This window comes from Cebus imitator, unplaced genomic scaffold (assembly GCF_001604975.1).
Source record: "Cebus imitator isolate Cc_AM_T3 unplaced genomic scaffold, Cebus_imitator-1.0 Scaffold14, whole genome shotgun sequence".
NCBI lineage: Eukaryota > Metazoa > Chordata > Mammalia > Primates > Cebidae > Cebus > Cebus imitator.
In genome coordinates, this window is record NW_016107329.1 from 8,743,648 (window position 1) to 8,757,725 (window position 14,078).

At 50.4% G+C, this 14,078-nt stretch overlaps 1 protein-coding gene across 1 annotated transcript in view; it reads left to right on the plus strand.

The window, feature by feature from the left end:
* COL4A2 (collagen type IV alpha 2 chain) overlaps positions 1-14,078 on the plus strand; it is a 205,759-nt gene that overhangs the window by 134,082 nt on the left and 57,599 nt on the right. The window contains exons 14-20 of the mRNA XM_017501828.2: positions 1,338-1,373; positions 1,946-1,996; positions 3,068-3,112; positions 9,110-9,163; positions 10,059-10,125; positions 12,998-13,108; positions 13,613-13,762. Of these exons, the coding sequence (XP_017357317.1) occupies positions 1,338-1,373; positions 1,946-1,996; positions 3,068-3,112; positions 9,110-9,163; positions 10,059-10,125; positions 12,998-13,108; positions 13,613-13,762 (514 nt within the window). The remainder of the gene's footprint in view (positions 1-1,337; positions 1,374-1,945; positions 1,997-3,067; positions 3,113-9,109; positions 9,164-10,058; positions 10,126-12,997; positions 13,109-13,612; positions 13,763-14,078) is intronic.

Below are 14,078 nucleotides of genomic sequence, written 5' to 3' on the forward strand. Positions count from 1 at the left end.
AAAAGTCAGTTTTTGACAGTTTCTGAATCATTCCATTAACATGTTGTTTGACTGAAATCATACTTTGAGTCTGAAATAGGAATCACCATCCATCCTGCCTGGGTTTGAATGCTGCTTACCGCCCACTCGCTCAGGGAGGTCCCACAGCCTTTCTAGGGCTTCCTGCTCCCCTGTCAAATGGGAATAGTGACACTGACCTCCTGGAGCTGGCGAGGAGGCTGCAGGTGACTGTGTGTGAAACACGTGGTACCATGTTGGGCACACAGAATAGCTGGGAACTAAAATAGAGACCCCAAAGGTAGAGACTTATCTTTCCAAGTAGAATCTGATTCCTAGCACTTGAGCATCCATCAGCATGGGACTTGGGTCCTGGGTCCTGGGTCCTGGGTCCTGGGTTCGGAGTCCTGGGTCCTGGGTCCTGGGTTCTGAGTCCTGGGTCCTGGGTCCTGGGTCCTGGGTCCTGGGTCCTGGGTCCTGGGTCCTGGGGGGGATTTAGCAAGCAGGACAACTGCCTTGGCGGGGAAATCAACCCAGGTGGCTGTGGCCCGAGTTACGAGTGACCATTGACAAAAGTGTCCTGGGAGGTGGCAGGGAGGGCCTCTGTCCAGCTTCAGGACGGGAGCCCAGGGCAGGTGTCATCCATGCAGAGGTGCTCCAGCTTCCAAGGCAGATTTCCCACCTTTTCTGCAATCCCAGCGAGGGTGGGATCAGGGCTGGGGCAGGGCCAGCCTGCAGGGGCAGTCGTGAGCTACAGGAATCCAGGGTACCCTCCAGGAATGACGGGGACAGAGGACCCAGCAGTTGCTGTTTCTTTCACCATTTTAGACAAAGAGAAGTGGGGAAAACGCAGATCATGATTTTCATCTATGATATTGACATGGCTTTCAACATGCCGCTTTCGCTTCAAGTTTTAATATGTTCCGTGTGTACCTTTTCCTCAGAGGACCTCCTAGGAATGTTTTCTTCCAAAGAGTATTTTCATTAAGGCTTTTCTTTGGGCACGTTCTCCCACAAAATGTAAACATCTGCCTGGAACTGTTGGGGACGGGGCGGGGGGGTGGGGGCGGTGGTGGGTAAAGGAAAACACAGAAGGAAAGACAGACTTTCACTTGTACCAAGAGGAATACATGAATTAATTCACCTTGGGAAAATCTAGAAGAAATGACACATCTTTTCCCTTGAATTTTGAAGCTGCAAAATTTAAGAGTCATGTGTTGCAGTCAATTTACAATGATTGAGGATTGATTCAGCACTTTCAGCTCATGTCATGAACCCTGATTGATATTTACCTATTACCATCCTCAATACATGTTTCTTATTTTTCGTATTCTTCACAGGGTGAAAAAGGCAGCGAGGGGGAACCAGGAATAAAAGTAAGTCGGGCGATGAGCATTCTCCCCTTCCCCGTGGCTCGTGGGCTCTGGGCGCTCTGCCCAGCGTGGCAGGTGCCCCATGGGCTCAGGGCCTGCTCACCATCAGACTCTCAGCCCCTTGTCCACAGCAGGGCAGTATTAGCCTGCATTTGTACACCTTATTTTCAGAAGCCAGTTCTAGAATTTCTTTTTCTTGGCATCTTAAACACTGGCTAACCATCCTCTGAGGTTGGGGAAGGGAGCATGAAGATGGGGGAGGAGCATGGCTTCTGTTCGGGTGCCACCAGGGTCTGCCCTCCGCCACCTTTGTCACTGCCTGTCCTCAGCGCTCCAGCTGTCCCTCATGGTCACTTACCACGTGACGTGACACATGCAGTCCTGGCTGGGTGACAGCACGGAAGGCTGGCAGGCCTCCTAGGACCACGCCCTGCACTGTGCCTGAGTCTAGCACTGCCAGGAGGTCTGGACACCATCGGGGCTGAGAACAGTCCTGGAGCAGAGGATGGCACGTGGGCCTGCGGCCGGAGGGCCGCACCTGGGCTGCTCCTTATGCCCTCTCTGTTCTTTTCTAGGGCATTTCCTTGAAGGGAGAAGAAGGAATCATGGGATTTCCTGGACCAAGGGTAAACATGCCTTTTATAACTGCAGTTATTGGTTTGGTTTGGGTTTTTATATAGACTTTCCTTTTCAGAGCTGTTTCAGGTTCACAGCAAAATTGAGCAGAAAGTACAGAGATTTCCATGATTACACACACACACACACACACCCCACCCATGAACATCTAGCCCTGGCGGCTGCACTGGCTGCAACCTGTGAGCCACCTGACACCCCCTCTTCACCCAGCAGCAGGTGCACAGGCGCGGTCTTCCCAGCGGAGGAGCCTCGAGCAAGGCACAAAACCTTCCTGCTGGTGTGTTTAGCTCAGTTGGTCTGTGGTAACCAGAAATGTAGAGAATCTCAAACACACATTGATTTCCCGCTGCCCCAGGAGTCCTAGCTGCTAAGGGATGGGAAGAGGTCCCCGCCCACAGCAATTCAGCCACCTGAGAGGCAGACCTCACCTTCAGAGCCCAGCCTAGACTGACCCCACCACCTCATTCACAGCTACACCTAGCTGTGGGCTGGGACAGGTGGTCAGAGCCCTGGGCCCAGGAAGAGAAAGCAGAGTTTTGGTGACTATCTGGCAGTTGCTACCACTCAAAAGACCATATTTTACATTCTCTAGAAATAAGAATAGAGAGAAAGAGACACCGTAGAACATTAGAGTACCAGCCTTTTTATATTTTTAGCTTTTTATTGTACTATCTCTGTAGATTTCTCTATTTAAGTGGTAGAAATGATGCCTTTTATGGAAGGATTGCTAAAATGATTCATTCCTTCAGGAATCGGCTCTGAGGCCTTCCAGAGTGAGGCAGCTTTGAGATGAGGATGGATTCTGCTTTCTTTGAGGCTTCTTATCATAGTCATTATCTCCCACCCCCGGCCCCCACAACGTTTTAAAGGGAGAAGAATTGTATTCATAGTTGCTATTGAATTTGGTGATTTGTTCCTGTTCTTTACAATCTGGACCTGAGGCCTGTTCTGTCCATCCACCAGCATGTTGCTGTCATCACAGTCAGGTGCCATAGTCCAGCCCTCTGGAAATGTTTACTGCATATTCTGAGCTGTTTGCTTCTGTTTTTTGTTGAACCCAGGGTTACCCTGGCCTGAGTGGTGAAAAAGGATCTCCAGGACAGAAGGTAAGTTGGGCGCGTGAACTGCGATCTGCTCTGGGCCCATGAAGTCCCACAGAGGTTAAACAAGAAGGCCTTGGCGCCCCAGGAAAGAACACTTAGCTTCAGAAAAGACATTGAAAACGGCTCTTGCATTTGCAGCAGATAATCCTGCCTCCCAGGTCATCCACAATACTTGAGCCGGGTCATTACCTTGGCTCTCGTTTTTGCAAACCAACTTTTAGTTCCTCCCCTTCAAAGCATTCATCACCTGACCCCACCAGCCATGCTTCTGTATCGCCCAGCCTCATACCCCTCTTCCATGCGGTCGTGGACTTGGTGACCCAGGGTCCACCTAAATGTTTTTATAGGTTGACCCATATTGTGACACTTCATTTATGTTTAATGACAACCCAATTATTCTTATCATGAGTTCTGTGGACAGATTTTTGGATGTTTTTTTAGGAGAAAAATGTTATGTAAGAAATGTATTATGGGCCAGGCACAGTGGCTCACGCCTGTAATCTCAACACTTTGGGAGGCCACGGAGGGTAGATCACTTGAAGTCAGGAGTTTGAGACCAGCCTGGCCAACAAGGGGAAACACCGTCTCTACTAAAAATACACAAAATTAGCCAGGCGTGATAGCGGGCACCTGTAATCCCAGCTACTCGGTAGTCTGAGGCAGGAGAATCACTTGAACCCGGAAGGCAGAGGCTGCAGTGAGCCAAGAGTGCGCCATTGCACTCCATCCTGGGCAACAAGAGTGAAACTCCCTCTCAAAATAATAAATTTTTAAAAAGAAATGTATTATGAATCTGGGTCAGATTTAGAAGCATCTGAACTCTAGGTCATACACGATGTTTTAGATCAGTGGCAGATGCCTTTTCACTGTCTGCTGTGCCTGCGGGTCCCACCCACAGCATACAGCACACACCTCCCACGGCAGGCCCGGCAGCTCCCAAGGCCTCACCTCACACTCCTGCCAACGTACACACAAAGATGTGTAGCTTCACACACACTGACTGCAGCAACAAAAGAAATGACCGTGTCTGTACTGCTCTGCCCCAGGGCAATGTCCACACTCGCAGGTACACTTCTGCCTCATTTTTAAACAAGCTGCAGAGAATGGCAGTCAGTGGACGTGCCATATTTCCTCCCCGCCCCCCCCCACGAGGTGGTTCTCATATTTCCAGCAAACGTGTCCCCTCGGTGGTACACGGGGCTTGGTTGCCTGCGCACGGGCTAGTATGTACATTGCTCAGTCCTAGGAGGTACATACACAGAGATAGAGTTTTATCAAAATCATTAGCCTCAGAATCAGGACTCCATGCATCCTACTGGGGGCTGCATGGCAGGTAATGTGGTGTCTGGAGGCCCACAGGCTGCAGTTAGCTGGTGCAGAGGCTCAGCGGGCCTGGTGGGGGTTCCGCCATGCTTCCTCTGGGACCGCAACTGTGGTCTGGGATCTGCCTCCCAGATCCCCTTTCTGACCTCTAGCTCTAGGAATAGGCCATTTTGACCCAGAGTTCTGGTTTTAACCATTCAGAATTAACACCCATCTTGCTGACTTCCTGCAACCTCAAATATCTTATTGTTCCCTTTCCTGTTCTTTGACGCTAACTCAGCCCAGGGAGCCAACTCCAAGCTTTGCTGTAATCGCACTCAGCCCCTCGTAAGAGCAGTTACCAATCGGAGCACCCCCAAAGCAGCACACCTGGAGTGACGGCTATCCAAACGCACCCCACCCAAAGGCCACATTCTAGCTCCTGGCTTAGGGGAAGCAAAGGCTGCAAAGGGACAGAGGCTGAAGCAGACGTTGTTCCAGAGTGACCTGTTTCCACCTTCCCCGTGTGATTAAAGTGCTGCTGCTAACTTCCTACCACGTGCTAGTAAAATTACAATCACCTTTAGTTTTGCATCTTCAACACTAGAGAGTTGAAGTATTTAAAAGCACATTTCCAGGCACCTGTAATCCCAGCAGTTTGGGAGGCCAAGATGGGTGGATTCTATAGGTCAGGAGTTCGAGACCAACCTGACCAACATGGCAAAACCCTGTCTCTACTAAAAATACCAAAACAATTAGCTGGATGTGGCACATGTCTGTAATCCTGTAAACTACTCAGGAGGCTGAGGCACGAGAATCGCTTGAACCTGGGAGGCGGAGGCTGCAGTGAGCCGAGATTGTACCACTGCACTCCAGCCTGGGAGGCACAGTAAGACTCTGTCTCAAAAAAAAAAAAAAAAAAAAAAGTGCAGTTTCACACAGCTGCTCCCTGGAACTCTGAAGTTAATGAAAGACAAGATGTTTCACAAACAGTGGCCACCTGGCAGCTCCAGGGCTGGGGCCCAGACATGAGGACAGTGAGGCTTCAGGCTTGCATTTCCCAGCTTACTTGCTGCATTTGCAACAACTCGGGAAGACGCAGATATTTCCAGTTAAGTGATTATTCAATCAGAAAAATGGGAAACAGGCAGACATACACCAATGACGCAGCCGCCCTGCTTGTGAGCACCAATCTGCACCAAGCTGTGCCGCCCTCTGCCATCTCACCGGCCAGGTGGCCGACTCCATGACTTCCCGTTGTCCCCACCTGACACCTCCCCCCAGACACCAAAAGCACCTCCAAGGAGCAAGTGCGAACAGTAACATAAACAGTGCATCAAAATGGGGAGAGCCAGAAGAGACAAGACAGCCTGGGAAGGAACTTGGCCTCCTGTCCGTAAACAGAGAACCGGCCACCTGTAATCCCTACTGAGATTATCAGAACTTCTATTAGTTCCAGCCTTTTCTAAAAGGGAATAGAGACGTAGCTTTTATGAATTTGGTTATATCCAATTTTCTGAGAAATTAGACATGGCTTCCCCTCCTCTTTCTGGGGGAAACATATCTTTAGTAACTGAGTAAATGCTGTCCACAGTGTCATTCTGTATTTTCACTGAGACCTAGTCTCCTTTGAAGAACACACGCCGTGCCAGCGCGCGTCGTGTTGTGGGGAGCCCCCCTCAATAGGACCGTTGTCCTCTCTCAGGACTGTCCAGGAATTCAGGGATGCTGCATTTGCGCCGGCTGCAGCGTGGATGACGTGGGCTCTCACCAGATGCAGCCTCGGAGCCCGCTGTGGGTGTGCTTAGGTTTCCTCGGCAAAGCTAGAAGTGGCGGACATGACCTCAGATTGAGTTGTTTTCCGGAACTATCTTGATCTTTACTGTTGTGCACTAAATCGCATCTCATTTGCAGGCTGGCAGGGTTTCTTTGCAGAGACGCCTCTTTCATGAGGCACATGCATTCCATTCAGCCTAACAGGTGCTCCCTCGGCCACTGAAACTAAAGGGGCACAACAAGCAAACGAACAACAGAAAGGTGACAGTGGCCAGTTCACCCCACGAAAAACAGCAGACTACTTTTAGGCTTCAGAAGCATACATGTCCCTAGAAGGGTCTAACCATACATTCTTTTCCTCTGTTTGTTCCAGCTAGTCCCTAAGGACTTCTGCGTAAGGCTTTTCCTTACTCCACTTATTTCCAACCTTGAAAAACATAAAATCGACCTTGCACTTCTAAGATTGCATAACCAGAACTTCCCATGAATCATATGTATGACCTCACTGAGTTCAAATTAGTGATGTGTTATTAGATTTGGGGAGGGCCAGGGAGAAAGGAGTGCGTGGTTTCAAAGCCCTTCACAATTATTCCTTCTAAATAGTCATCTGCACGTCAGTCTCCTGACCTCAGCTCCCCTAGGGGTGTGCTCTGTGATGCACTTCCTACCTGGAAGCAGGGTCTCAAGGAGCCCCGTGGAGCCCCCAGTGGGTCCTTCCCAGGGTGGTCGCCAGCCTGACCCTGGGAGCACCCTGGGTGATTTCTCCTCGGCCACCCCTGCGCCTCTGACCCTGTTGTGTTTGCCACTGAGAAACAGAGTGGAAAAAGTTCCCATCGTCATTTTGACAGAGTTCCCGCCTATTTGCGTTCCACTTGCCAGTGGTCTCAGATGAACCCTGAGGGTGCATTTTCTCCCTAAGTCATACATAATCCTCAGCCTCCCCTAGCCCATTGACCTGCCGCTGGGAACTCCTCTGGAGACTTTTAGCTCATTGCTTTGGCTTTTGGGGTTCTGGCTGCCTCAGAGGAATCCTGAATACTCCTTAAGTTGTCCCCCCTCCCAGGTGGGTATTCTGTAATACCCAGTGCATTTCAAATGCTGCAGACATATTTCCAAAGTGCCCACGCTGTCTTGCATCCTTCAGCAGAGAGGGTGACACGTGGTGTCTGTGGCACTTGTTTTGTTGGCTGAGGATGCCGCAGCATGGATGCGTGATGCTTGTGACCCAGAGCGAAGCTCAGATTTGACTAATTTCTGGGGCACCGTCAGCTGGCTGGTCTGTGGCTGTGTTTATGGCTCCCACTGAGCGTCCAGCTGCCAGCTCCCATTATGGCAGGTCCTTGAGGATTCCTAGCTTATCTCATGACGTGGCCTCTAAACAGGATCTCATTTTTACAATCACAGAAGTTTGCCTTTACTTTTGAGTCTTCAGCTCCACCTAGCGTGAGAGAAAGTCTGGGTCCAAACCATAGGACCACATCAAAACGCACAAAGTGAAGCCCATCCCAATTCAGTCTGAACGGCATGACTTTCAGTGCACCTGCTCCTGGATAGCAAGATAAACACGAAAGTAATCAGAGAATGACCTTTCTTATACCTGTGGCATCTGACATTCTGAATTTCGGGGGCTGAACCACACATATCCTTTAAAAGAGAATCAATTGCTAGATTTTTAGAGAGCTTTACTCTTCTGTCCAGATACTTCGTGATAGGACTCAATGGCAAACTTTTTCTTTCAATGAATGTTCAAGGGAATGAGAAAACAAATGTTAGTGTTGACAATTGTTTTTGTTTTGTGTGTTTGTGTGTGTTGTGTGTGTGTGTGTTTTGAGACAGGGTCTTGCTCTGTTGCCCAGGCTGGTGTGCAGTGGCATTATCTTAGCCCCGTACAAGCTCAAATTCCTGGGTTCAAGCAACCCTCCCACCTCAGCCTCCCAAGTAGCTGGGGCTGCAGGTGCATGCCGCCATGTCTGGTTACATTACGTATTTTTTGTAGAGACAGAATTTCCCTATGTTTCCCAAGCTGGTCTCAAATTCCTGGGCTCAAGCAATCCTCCCACCTTTGCCTCCCAAAGTGCTGGGATTACAGACATGAGCCACTACACCCAGCAGAGTTTTTTTTAATGAAGAGAAAAAAATTCTAACTTAAGAAACTTTAATGCATCTATTTTGGTATTAAATGAAAATTTTCAAAACCCACCTTGGGGGAGGGTTTCAGCAGTTGGTTTGGGTTGTCAACACCTGACCCCACTGATCAATCGTAAAAGCGACCCGGCACGCGTACCTTCTGTAGGAGAAGAGGTACCAGCATCCTCCGCAAACAATCCCTGCTGAAAAGGGGAACCTGCACCTAGGGCGCCTCCAGCCCTAATGACTCACGTGGTGGAAACACGGGGTTAGAAGAACCGATTGTACCTCCCCACGAGGGTGAGACCGACCACAGCCCACCACACAGAGCATCTGCAGCACAGATGACCAAGTTTCTTCAACAACCGCAAAATGATACTAACCACATAGGAAGAAAGGACTATTGTGAATTAAAAGGGAATTGAGACAGGAGGCTGAGGCAGGAGAATTGCTTGAACCTGGGAGGCGGAGGTTGCAGTGAGCAGAGATCGCACCACTGCACTCCAGCCTGGCACCTGGTGACAGAGCAAGACTCTGTAAAAAAAAAAAAAAAAAAAAACGGGAATTGAGAGACATAGCAGCCAAATGTTATATTTGGGCTTTTTGGCTCCTGGTTCAAGCAAAGCAACCTTAAAAAGACACTTTTGAGACCAAAGTCAGGGGAAATTGAACACAGACCGGGTTAATACATGATTGTAATGAACTGTGGTTAATTTTATGAGCTATAATAATGCTATTGTGGTCACTTTGGGGAGTTACAGAGACAAAAATTAAAAGCAAACATCTTTCTTGCAGGGAAGCCGAGGACTGGATGGTTATCAAGGCTCTGATGGGCCCCGGGGCCCCAAGGTGAGCCCGTTTCTCCTGTCCTTGCTTCTCATGGGGTCTCACCCACCCTGGCTGGCCTTACTCCTCTTTGACAGTGTCCTATGGAGGAATCCCCTGTCCTAAAAAGCATGAGATCCCCAAACACACGGCACCCGACACTGGGCGGACAAGGTGGATGATGACGTGTGAGCCACATGTGCTCCCAGCTGGGGAGGAGGGTGTCGCCTGCCACGCAGGGCCATGCAGGGGTGCACTCGAGCACGGAGGGGGCCAGCAGGCCTGAGGGAGGCAGGCTTTATATGACAAGAGGATGAGGTGCCCCTGGTGTCCAATGGAGGATGTGGATTCTGTGAGTAATTCCTGGGCTGGCAGGGAGGGGAGACCGTCAGGTGGAGGACCCGGCAGGTGCTACTGGTCCAGCTGAGAGGGGAACTCACCCGTGGGGAACCTGGCTGGGGGCACATCTGGAGAGGACTTCTGAGCTGGGCGAGGCTCAAAGAGGTGAAGGTCGCACATGGACGCTACCTTACGACACAGATGGTGCTCCACTGCGGTCCTGCAGTCACAGCCTCTCCAGCCCAGCCTCAGCAGACGGCTCAGCTGTCACTGCCCAAAATGTCATAGTCTGAACTGCAGAAAGCACAGTCCCCTTGCATTCGACAAGGATTTCAAAATGAGATGGGCGCCTGCCTGACTTGTTCTCTCTGGGCCCCGGTGGCTGGTGGCTGGGATGCCAGGCTTTGCCACCCCGGTGTGGGCATGCTGCCCCAGGCACTGTCTGTGGCTGCACTGATTGAAATGGCTGCTTCTGCTAACTAGATGCTCCATGCTCAGTCTTCTTTGAAAATACCCATCCTGTGAAAAACTCCGAAAGGCTGTTCTCACATCCTTCTATTGTTCTCTTTTCTTTCTCTAGGGAGAAACCGGAGACCCAGGACCCCCTGGACTACCTGCCTACTCCCCTCACCCTTCCCTAGCAAAAGGTGTGTGAACAATTTCACCCGCATAGCTCAGCGTCACGCACACATTCTCTCCTGCTGGGGACACAGAGTCATGAACTTCCAAGACAGATTTCCTAAGCAAAACAAAACCGAAACTTAGAACCTCACTGTTGGAGAATCTCAATCTCATGTACAACTTTCCTCCTGCTTAAAAGTGTCACAGGGAGACCTCCGTGTTGCCTGTGCCTGAGGCAGACCTCACCACCTACAAGTGAGAAATCCCCTCCATCGAGAAATTCCTTCATTTCTGCTTAACTTGCTGCATTCTAGTTCTGCCATCTGGACTATCACTAAAGAAATCCAGTGGCAGCAGCCCCGGCCACCTTTGGAGTTTTTCTCCAAATGTGCCAAGGTTCTTAAGCCCCTCTGCTTGTCAGCCCGATGCCTGGAATTGATCATAACCCATAGCCATGAATAGGCCCATGCTTTCAGGCTTCAAGGCAACTAAATCCCCAGATAGTCTGCACATAAACGACCACTCCCCACTGTCACAGTTGACCTTGGAGTGTAAACGAAGGCCTTTGTGCGTGTCGTCACTAATGCTCATCTTGTTATTAAAGCTCAGCCTTGCAAATTGGCAAGATCATATGGAAATCTGATCCCCGTCCTGCAGCTGGAGAACTCAGCTCTGAGCCTTGCACCCAGTTCAGCCTGGCATGTTCACTGCTGTATTCCCAGTGTCTGGAATGGGGCAGGTGCAGGATTGGCACTCAGCAAACGCCTGACGGTGTGAGTGAGCTGCAAGCTGAAACATATACCTCAGACAGGCACTGTGAAGGGCAGGGTTTTCCTCGTGAACTCAGCAGGTCACCTGGTCTCACTGTCCTCTAAGCCGAGGTGTTGAGAATTTGCTTCCCTGCTTAGGTACAAGCTGTCTGTCAGTTTGATAATGGTGTTTGAATGTCTTCATCCAGTGCTGATGAAAATACAGAACAGATCAGGGCACGGGCAGTGCCTCAAGGAGCCCCTACAATGTCTGTCTGGGTAGGTGTGGAGCCATGAATGGGGATATTTTGAAACTCATACTTTTCTTCCGTGATGCCCATAGCTGTGAAGCTGGCATTTCCTGCCTCATCCGTGGTGCCCACCTGGCTACCAAACCCAAGACCCACTAGAAAGGGCCATGAGCCCGCTTTGACTTGACTCCCTATTAGTGATTTTGTTAAACGGAAATATTCTCTTTGAGATGTTAGGAACATGATTTTTAAGTCAATGCTGACGGCGTTTCTTTTGCATTTTTTAAAAATGTCGCTGACTGAGAGCCCAGCTCTCCCCAGGCCCTCCCTGCTCACTGCACTGTATTCCTGGAAATCACGCTGCAAAGACGGGTGGTTTCAAAATTCGTTTTTTCCCATGAGCAGATTCAGAAATGCGGAGGTTGCCTGCGCCTTTCCTACTGGACAACATTCCCGAGGTCTTGGTGAGCTGGAATGTGACCGACTTGCATTCCAGGGTTTCTTAGAGTCAGAGGTTGACTACTGAGCAGATTCCCTCAGGGAAAAGAGACAGTAAATGTATCTTTTTCAACATAACATTGCATGAACTTGTCAAAAGGCAAAAAGGAGAGAGGGATTCGTATTGAAAAAAATGATCCCAAGGTAACTAGAGATAAAAGTAATCTTGCTATTCTTCCAAACAAGTGAGAAGGTCAGTGGCTTTAAATGTTCTCTGGTCTTTTTGTTGAATCATAATGGTGGCTAACGTGTGTAGGTCGCAGCGTGTGCCGAGCGACATTCAAACTTGTCCTAGTGGTACTTTTCAGGACGTTTCCCCCTCCGGTGATGCAGAGAGGTGGAGATGGACTTAGCCCCCTTTACCGAGGGAGAGACGGAGGCGCAGGGCAGCTGAGTCCCTGCCGAGGCTGTGTTTAAGTGGAGGAGCCAGTCTCAGGCCCGGGGCCTCTGTCTGCGGAGCGCAGCCTCCTGCACGCCCGGCGTGCAGCTGCCTGAGCACGAGACGCCATGCACAGGAGTCATGCTCTCCGCCCCTTGCACGTGTGACTTCAGAGTCAAGAGGGCAAGCCCTCTCCTTATTTTAAGGCATTTCATAAGATCGCATGCAGAGCGAGGGCGTTCCTAGAAATTCCTAATGCCTACCTGATAGAAAGTCCTATTTTCTTCTCTTTCCTCTCATCTTTCCCACTTAAATTCTAGAAAAATGTGTTCTACAGTAAAGCAATGCTATTTCCACAGCAGAGGAACACAGCCGTACCGCTCTGTCTTTGTTTGTTCACGGATGAAAGTTTGTAAAAGCCGAATTTTGTTATTCATCCAGCAGCCAGGGATGAGAAAAAGAGCCTAATGGGGTTGAAGCTGGGGCCCGGGGCAGAGTGAGGCGCAGGGAAGTAAGGCTGCCTCGCCCCCAGGCCTCCAGCAACACTGGCAGCCACATTAATCCCTCTTTTTTGAGCTTTGGGCTCACCTACTTCCTCACCTGACTTCCACTAATTCCGTTCCCTTGCACCCCAGCACTCCCGCCAGAAAGCACTTAACGCTGAGTGGCCCTCTGCACACAGTAAGGGCTCAAAACATCTTCACTTCTATTAGTGTTATTACCTGTGGCTCCTTGATATCAGGTCTTCCCCAAAATAATCTTCCCCTCCTTCGAGGCCTTCCTGTATCTTTTTGACATTCTGTATCGTTTAATATTTGTAGAATCTTGTGTCACCCCATTCGATGGAGAATGAGCCCCCTAAAAATTGAGACCACCCCGTGTATTAACCATCTTAACTCCCTAGCAGGCCCCCCGCAGCATGCGGAGCATCTGGTAATACGTAGTCAATGCAAAAGCGAACGCCAGCTGCAATCCGTAGACCACGGTCTTGTTCTTATTGTGGGACTTGTTTCACTTCCAGGTGCCAGAGGTGACCCAGGATTCCCAGGGGCCCGAGGGGAGCCAGGAAGCCAGGGTGAGCCAGGAGACCCGGGCCCCCTAGGCCCACCTGGCATCTCCATCGGAGCTGAAGGTAATGTGGCTTCATGATATCAACACCTGAGACCCAAAGCACCTGCCCTCAGGTCCGAGCACACACAAGAGAGCCTTCCTTGACGACACAGCTATGTCGTTGTTACTTTTCCCCACTGACTAGTCTTAGCAGCTCTGGGGAGCACCACACACATGCTTTGGACATCTTCACAGAACCCCTGCACATAGGACAGTAACTCCCCAGCTAGGTTAGATGGTGCCATGATGAGTAGCTGGCATGCTTCCACCAGTGGGTTGGGAAGAGAACGGAGAATCATCGGGTATTGTTGCCCAGTGTTGACCACAACTATCAAGCCATTATTTGAGGGGCAAGAAGAGGGGTGTTTTTAAGGCCGGAAAATGATAATGAACTGTAGCAATGGCTTCTTGACGGGACCATGAGCCCCAGGTTCCTGCTAGCGGGTCCCTCTGGACATGAATGCAAAGGCAGGGGTTTAGTATGGGAGGGAGACTCACCCTGCCTGTGAATGCTGTTTGGTTTCAGATCTGGGGAGAGGCCTGCCGGGTGAGATGGGACCCAAAGGCTTCATCGGAGACCCCGGCATCCCCGCACTCTACCCAGGCCCACCCGGACTTGACGGAAAGCCGGGGCTTCCAGGACCCCGCGGGCTCCCTGGACCACCTGGGCCTGACGGTAAGTGAATGGAAACACAAGGAAGGGCGTGTTCTAAGCTTCAGATGAAGCCCAACCCCAGCCGGATCTCTTGGGATTCTCTGCTAAATGACTCTGTGAATGAATCCAGTAGGCCAGTGGATTAGGGTGCAGTGGGTCCAGGTAGATTAGGGGGTAGTGGGTGCTCTCTGGGGTCCACACAGAAGCTGGGGATGGCAGCTGAAGCCCTGTAAGCCCGTGAGCATCACAACCCCATGGACGCCACACAGTGAGGTTTGACTGCTGCAGCTTCAGTGAATGCCATCCTTCAGCGAAACGTCTGAGCTGCACATTCTGG